The sequence below is a fragment of the Stegodyphus dumicola genome, chromosome 5, assembly GCF_044657685.1.
Source record: "Stegodyphus dumicola isolate Sdum_Otavi_A_Nest chromosome 5, ASM4465768v1".
Classification (NCBI taxonomy): domain Eukaryota; kingdom Metazoa; phylum Arthropoda; class Arachnida; order Araneae; family Eresidae; genus Stegodyphus; species Stegodyphus dumicola.
Window position 1 is genome coordinate 165,603,082 of NC_140772.1, and position 8,408 is coordinate 165,611,489.

Consider the following 8,408-nt stretch of genomic DNA (forward strand, 5'->3'; position numbering starts at 1 on the left):
TTTGACGAAAGAATGGATACATAAATGTCGAAGACAGGATTCTATTAATGTGAAAAAAGCAAGAATTTGCAGCGAACATTTTCTGTGCAGTGATTATGAAGATGACATGAGAAATCGCTTGCTTGGATTGCCGCAAAAGAAACTGTTGAAATGCAATGCTGTGCCGAAAGTAAATTTATCGTGTGCAGTAAACAAAATAACACCAAGAAATCGGAGAGATTTGAAAAAACTAATGCAGAGTGCTTTTGAAAGACTACAGGAATTAAGCCCAAAGAAAATTTATTTTGAGGCCGAGAACGAAATTGAAGCTGACAATAATAAATCAAATGTGAATGATTTTGAAATAAAACTCACAAGTGACAATGCCCTATGTGACAATATCCCTGAGTGCCCTAAGTGTAAAGATAAACAAGAATGTATTGATAATTTGAAGAACAAAATAATATCCTTAGAAAATTGTAATAAAATATTGACAAACAGAGAAAAGAAAGATTTTAGAATGTTTGCTCAGCGACAAAGAAGGTGGACGACATTTAGAAAGAAATTTGTATCGGAAATTCAGAAATTAAAATCCCAAACAGCGAAATTTAGGAAAAAACAGAACAGATCGGAGAATTTGGAAAAACGTCTAAAGCATATTTTTATAAAGACTCAGATTAACGCATTGCTAGAAAAGAAGGAAAAAATCCGGTGGACTAGTGAAGATATTACACGTTGCATTGTCATAAGAGCTCTGTCATCTAAAAGCTACGATTTTTGGAAAGAAAAAATGGGAATTCCTTTACCTAGCACTAGCACATTTATATGCGGATATTTAGGACTGCACTAAATTTTCATGTAGTCCAGGAATTCAGAGTGATGTTCTTGCTGTAATGAAGGAAAGATGCCAATATTTGAATTCTGTAGAAAAAATATGCGTTCTCAGTTTCGACGAAATGCACATAGATTCTAAACTCTGCTATGACTCTAAACTGGACCAAAATCGGTCCTTTTCAAAAAGTGCAGTTTGTTTTAATAAGAGGTCTCATTTCGCAGTGGAAACAACCAATATTTTTTTATTTTAACACTCCAATGAAGAAAAAACTTCTTTTTTCACTCATAAGACATATTCAATCATCTAGAGTAGAAGTGAAAGCAATAGTGTCTGATTTAGGAGGATCTACTACTTTGTGGAAAGAGTTACAGATTTCGATTAATAGTTCTCATTTTCCAAATCCAGTATTCCAAACGAAAAAAATATGGGTTTTTTTCAGATTTAGCGCACTGCCTCAAATTACTGAGTGTTGGTATATTTAATTATGACAAAGCACACTAGGGCTATCTGCCTAAGGGAAGGGATGCCTTCGTGGAGGACTTTCTAAGGGAAACTGGCTCGTATACACGTTACACATGGGGAAAACCACGAAAACGCCCATGCAGCCAGCCCGTTCGCGGGATTCGAAACTCGGACCGAACTACCAGTGTTCAGCGACTTTACCGCTCGCCTCTGGTGGGCTCAAATTACTGAGAAACCACTTTTTAGATAAAGGATTTGTTTTAGAAGATGGAACTGTTTTAAATGTTGATATTATTAAAGAGAATTAAATTGTGTCACAAACTAAAACCAAATTATTTAATGGTCAAGGGAAACGAGAGACAAAAAGTAAGTATATATAATATGTTTTGATTTGAAATATTTCTAGATTGCATTTTAGAAGTTAATAGCGTAAAGTATATTTCAAATGAGAACTAATTCTGTTAAGATATTGTTACAGTTATTTTTATTGTATCCTCTGTTATTATTGATTCAATTTTGTGCTAGCTTAGCATTCTAGATAAAATATATATAAAGTATAATATTAAAGTAATTGGCATAAGAAGACCTGCCCCCTTAACCCCCACTTTTGAAAAATTAAATAATTATTTTAGGTACTGTGAATAAAGTTGTTTTGTCTAAATTAAGATAACAATCTTACATGTATTTATTTAAATGAAATATTGATGTAAGCCTAAGTTACAAAATTATTTTTTAAAAAATATGTTATTATAATGAATCGGGAGAAAAATATGCTAATGTAAAATTTACAATTAGGCTGAAACTCAAACTTAGATTAGCAGAAATTTTGCCATATATAACCATACACGTTTAAAACTATGCCAATTTAAGGTTATTATTTTGATTAATTTTAAATAGCTGTTATTATAGTTATCTTAGCAGTAGTACAGTTCTTAGTTAACATGCAGATAAAGAAATGATTAGAAACAAACAGGCATTTAAAGAAAAAAAAAATCCCTGCAAATAAAAAAAGGAACTTTATGCAAAGAGTAGCGCATTTTATCTATTATTTTAAAATTGAGTAAGTACTATTAAATTTTGTAATGTTCAGTGTAAAATGCATACTGCAGTAACATTGTCTCTTCCAAATTATAGCTACCTTTCACACACAGCTCATTTTAAACGCTGATTCTTTAAATTTAAAACGCTAATTTCTATGTTGTCAATTGCATCTCCGCGCTCAGTGCCATCATTGCTACGTCATCACTCCTCACTGCCTGTTTCAGGGGGAAACGCTCTATGAGCTAGCCCTTCTCTTTAGTCCTGGTTCTCGGAAATGCAAGTGCCACTTTTTCTCTTGCAGACAGATTTCGAAGTTACCAGTATAATACTGTATACGCAGACAAATTTTTGATATTTAAATCCAAATAAAATTTAATATTCTGTTTAAACTCGAAAATTCCTCCTCCTGTGGATTACAAGACATCAAAGAAACTAAATACAACTGTATTAAATAACGATACTAAACTACATCCTTCTTCTAACAAAAAAATTTAAATACTGGATTAAATTTGTAATTTTTACAAGTGTTGAAATACTTTCATCATTGCCATAATTAATCAGAGCTAATAAATTATGTACTAAATAATAAGTTTTATGTATTTGTACTTATCAAGAAAGCGGGGAGTTGCAAAAATATGATTGAATAAAGGGTTGCGATGGCCTATAAAGTTTGAAGAACGCACTTTTAGAATTTAATGTCACGGAATTTATTTCGATAGATATTGTTCTTTATATAGCTTAAACTCCAAGGGAATAATGTTAAAGGCGCAAGGTAAGAGAATCATTTCGCCCAATCCACTGATTCAACGTTTAAAGTAAAACCCCAAAATTGCGACTTGCGAAGCCATCTGATTCAGACCATGAAATGATGAAAGTTAGAAAGAAGCCAATAGTAGTATTACGTGCTCTTGCAAGACCTAAATAGTCGCCAATTGTGATTAGTATTTTAGAGAAGTAAGTTCCAATAAATTTATCAATTTTGCTACATTCACTTCTGAAGTATCATGATTTTTAAGAGGTTTCTTCAAGCTTCGTATTTTCACAATTCTGTTTAGCAATTCAGAAAAGTGGAATTACGACACATTACTAACGGAAAAATTCAATGCAGATTTCTTTCGCGAGTTTACTTAATGGCATAAGAACTTTCGGTAAATGAGCTTCATATTCAAAAGTAAAATAATTGGTACTTTTCCGTTTTGCCGGCGCAAACGATAAAGTCGCCAATTATGGTACAACTGATGCCAAAAGGAATGTCTTCGCTGGTAACCTTTTACGCTTCATTTTCAAAACAAGTCGCAGCCATTTCTTATCAGATTGTTTCTTTCAATACTGGCATACAATTACATAGAAATTTTACAAAAGATAGTTAAATTTTATACCCTAAGACCATTTCCGATAATTAAGTCAATTAGGATGCAATCAGACCGCTCGCCCAAAGGCGAAAATATAGGAAAGGCAAAATTAAGAGTTCATCAATTTAATGAGAATTCATCAATTTAATGAGAATGCACTAGCGAAGTAAAGCACTGCGGTTTTGCATAATTTCTGAGTAACCTATTCGTACGAATTGAAATAATTCTTGCATTTAAACTTGTACTTCAAATAAAGATTTAACTTGAAATTAATGCAGATAATTACCGAGAGAATTATATTTTGTAGCGTAGTTTACGTGAGATGAGATCACTTTGGGTCACGTGATACGAACCGGCGAATCAGGATGATGAACCATGAAAGCATAGTAAATTCTTAAATTTGTCTTTACAAATTTGTCTTTTTTGTTGCCTTTTTACAAACTTTTAAGTCGTATTAATATGTTTATGCCTTCAAAATAAAAAATTTTAGTTCTAAGAATATTTTATGTGTATACTGTATGCTGTAAGTCTGCTTGGCGAGATTTGCGCCGGCGAAACGGAAAAGTACCAAATAATTGAATCGAAATTTGAAGTAATTTTTCTAATGAGGTTAATTGCATCAAAATACATAAAATACGTTAAACAAATTTTGGTGGCTCTTAACAAAGTCGTAGTCGTAATTTAAATGCACTGTACATGGAAGCAAGAGTTCTCAGACGTTTATTACTATACCGGTAAGCTTCAAAAGACAAACGTAAGACACAAGTGTTGCTAAATCACAGATAAATTGACACTCTACGCTTTCTTTCTAACCTAATAAGCACGGCTTTTTTAATCTGTTCGTGAAAGTTTATTTAAAGATTTTGTTAAATATATTGTGTAATTACTTCAGTCGGTTTTCATAGGCGTCCATTTTTACGCCATTAAAAACATTTAAACTATAAGCAAACCAAGTAATTTCTTTACCAAGCCTATACCAAGTAATAGAATATCTCATGATTGGGTAAAGGCGTTCATCCGCTCAGTAGGTTAAATTTTTCGTAATTTTAATCGTGGAAAAACGATTCATTGAACGTGGATATAAAACGATTATTGGAATTTCCCCATCGCTATTAAAGCATTGTCAATAAAAACCTTAACTAGTACTGGTCACACGAAAATCTCATCTGAGCATTACCGAATTCTTAATATCTGAAAAGGGCCACAGCAGGATCAGTTCAAATTTAAGCTTGTGCTAACTTGAAAGGTAACTTACTACACAACTTTATTTGTAACTACAATTCAGTTATTAAGGTATCCAGCCGTTTTACGAAAATCTAGTAGTTTGCGAAAGTTCCTTTACTTACTTTCAAGTTTATAAAAGACGCGCATTAATATGTTTTCGCTGGAGATCCGAAAGCTCATTTTACTTCTAGGACAAGCATAAAAATGTTACGTCTCTTTCGTTTCTTAGAATTACCGTAGATAAGACTCTTTAACTGTGAAATCGCGCATATGCGTAAGACGGTTTTGTAGGATGTTTTGACTACCTGTGACAAATTGGGATAAACAAAAGGCTGTCTTGACAATCAAGCACATCTTTGCATTTCAAATCCACCAGGAGACTGGCAGACGCTATATAAACGTGATGGATTCAAAACATGATTGTCTTCATTGTTCTAGAAGAGTTAACATTTATATGGTCTATATATTTAATGCATCATTCTTATTTCTAATACGTCCTGGTTTATTTTAAATTTCTCTTCATTTGATAAGTTATCTTTTTGGCCCTAATAACGCTTTTTTTTTTTTTTTTTCATTAAGTTAGAAGTTATTCGTTTCGCATCTTTTTCGTGAACGAGAAGTTTAACAATAATATGTTAACCCCCCACGGAAGAGAAAATAAACTTCAAAATTTTTATGAGCTCTAATATTAATCATTTGAACAAATTTTATTTCGCGGTTTTTAAGTTATCATATTCCAATTAAGCTCATCTTGTATATAAATCAGAAAACCAATTCGACTTGCAATTTAACTTTCGTATATGGCCCTTAACGCGATTTTTGCCTTTCTGTATATTTTAAACATTGTTGAAAATGTCGGTAAAACTACATAGAGTACATTCCAGACTTGCATGTATTATATACTTTTGCTAAAGCCTAGACATGTAATCATTGGATTAAATGTATAATAAACTAAAACATTTAAAATTATATTAATAATTATTAATTTCCATTCAATTATTCGCAAAAATGAAACTGGTTTTAACTGTAATCTACTAAAGCTTTTATTTTTATCAGACTCGGTTACGAATTAGAGATCAGTTCCTTATATTTAAATTAAAACGTGCTCTCATATTATATTACTGTTCACAAATTAATTTATAACTCAAATGACATTAAGGCTTTAAATTCGCGTTACAGAATTTATTTGGGGATCAATGGACTTAATTTTTAAAAATGAAACGGGGAATAAGTTTCAAGATGAACCTTTTTTTACCCCAAAGTTTTCTGATATATTCGCATTAATATTACTCAATTTAATGTAAACGCAACATGAACTTTCAGTGTTTTTTTTTATTCCTTCCAGGTACTTGTAATATGGCAAGCCAAGAAATTCCCATTGAAAACACTCCAGCAACATCTTCAAAAGGAAGCAACATAAAAAAAACTAAATCCATCAGAGTAGCACCTTCTGTTGCAGAAAAACTTGATATCCTCTATACAGAAGCAGAGTTTCATTTCAAGAAATTTGTGTTTACTACTATTCACAGGATGGAAATTCAAAACGAAGAAGCTAAAGATTATCTACAAAGCATTAAAGAAACTGTAATTAATGAATTTAAACTTCCAACGCAACAGTCTCTCTTAACTTTTCATGAGGAGTCTCAGGTACTATTAACATGGCTTGATGCCCTGAAAGTCTCCAACAACGATATATTAGAAAGTCAGCGAATACATGCTTTCCTAATTGTGGATAACTGGTTCAACGATATCGTGCATTTGATTAATTCTGATCCAAGGATATGTGCAGGCGTGGAAATTAAGGAACCTAAAGGCTCATCGGACATACCCTCATCTCCAAAATTTTCCGTTAAAGCAGAGAGCGAAAAACTAGAAATTCCCGAAAGTTTTGGTCTATCTCGATCTTCTCCAGGTCGAGGAGCTTGTCAGCTTATTAACGGCTTCTGCAGATGGTTTCATTTCGGGGAAGGCTCAAAAGGAAGAACCTTTCGTCCTGTAAAATTATATAAAATTTTTGCTATTTACATAGCTGTGTACGCCTTAAGTAATTACACATGCTTAGACGATTGTGTAAACTGGCTGTTAAATTATACGTAAAACAAATTAACAATTAAGCTTTTACTATATTTCTTAATCCCAGCATTCCTTTTTGTTACTTTTAAATTTAAATGTCTAGCATTCCTAATTGTCTTTTATTGCTGCAAATAAATATTTGAAATTTCAGCAAGTTTTTAAAGGTTTCTTTCTGGGATAATACGGCTGTTTGATTTCTTACTATTAACAGTGAAGAGGGGCGACGTTAGAGCCAGTGCAATCTCTGCGCCTGCACCAGGCGGCACTTTTAGGGGTGGCAAAATTTTTAGAATTTAGACAAGGATTGGGCGGCATAATTTACAAGCCACGGATATTGTATCGTGTAGCAAAACGTCTAGCGCCAGCCCTGATGTAATTCCCATTGCATTAGTAAGCATCCTTGTAGTATTAAGTTTAAGCAAGAATGCATTTTTTCAACACTGTGTGCTGCGGTCTAAATAGTTACTATGATATGCAATTGGACTATAGCCTCATTACTTATGGTTAAACATTAGGTGTCCACTGCACTTCGACCTGACCTAACACAACATTTAAAACTTGATTCAGTAATACTTCAAAGGATAGTAAGAAATTGGATATTTTATGAGTCTTTTGATAGAAGCCATCATAATAATTTTATTTCTTCTATACGAAACTGCAAGGTTTAAATTTTAACCTCTACTGTTTATAAAAAATATTTTATTTATAATCGGTTTTTTATATCAAGAAAGTAAATGAAAGGTAGAACAGAAAGAAAAGAACATTCAACATTATAGAAACTGAACTAACTTTTCGATTTTAAGAAAAATTAAAAGTACATCTCAATCTATTGTACAGTGTCAAATATATTGGATCACGTACAAAATCTGATGTTGAGTTTCTACAATCCATAATCGATTTAAGGTAATTTGAACTGCCTTTCTGAATAGGAGAAAGACTCGTTTGAAGTCCTCGGTGAATCAGAATTCCTTTTGTCATAATTTTAGATAAAAATTTGAAATGTTCTACAGTTTTTTCACAATTTTGCTAGTTATTGTATAAACATGGATTTTTTTTTTTTTTTTTTTTTTTTTTTTTTTTTTTTTTTTTTTCGATAAAATCTACATTTAGTTGCCGAGTATGACCAATGAATACTCGTAATACGACCCCAAATGAAATCCGAGTGTGCACGCCATGTGCGTATGCTTTTTCTCCGGTGACCAGACAAAAGCCCACTGGACGAAAGCGTAAACTGTAACATAAATCGGGTTGGTTTCTCTTCGAAAAGTTTCTTTGAAAGCACAGCTTCTTTACGCAAATAAACTTGAGGTTTTAATTTCAACTTTCTGTCGAATCAACCAATCTATTTTTTACAAACCCAGATTTGAGTCAAAAACTTCAATCGCTTATGTTAAGTTAAAAAACAACCTTCCAGAGTTTTAACCTCAAATCGAAAACCTCGT

At 32.4% G+C, this 8,408-nt stretch overlaps 1 protein-coding gene across 2 annotated transcripts in view; it reads left to right on the forward strand.

Moving 5' to 3' along the window:
• LOC118181396 (uncharacterized) overlaps nt 1-7,116 on the forward strand; it is a 39,622-nt gene extending 32,506 nt beyond the window's left edge. For both annotated transcript variants that reach the window (XM_085817337.1, XM_035350525.2), the window contains exon 2: nt 6,239-7,116. In XM_085817337.1, the coding sequence (XP_085673463.1) occupies nt 6,239-6,990 (752 nt within the window). In that variant the 3' untranslated portion in view covers nt 6,991-7,116. The remainder of the gene's footprint in view (nt 1-6,238) is intronic.
• Nucleotides 7,117-8,408: the final 1,292 nt, after the last annotated feature.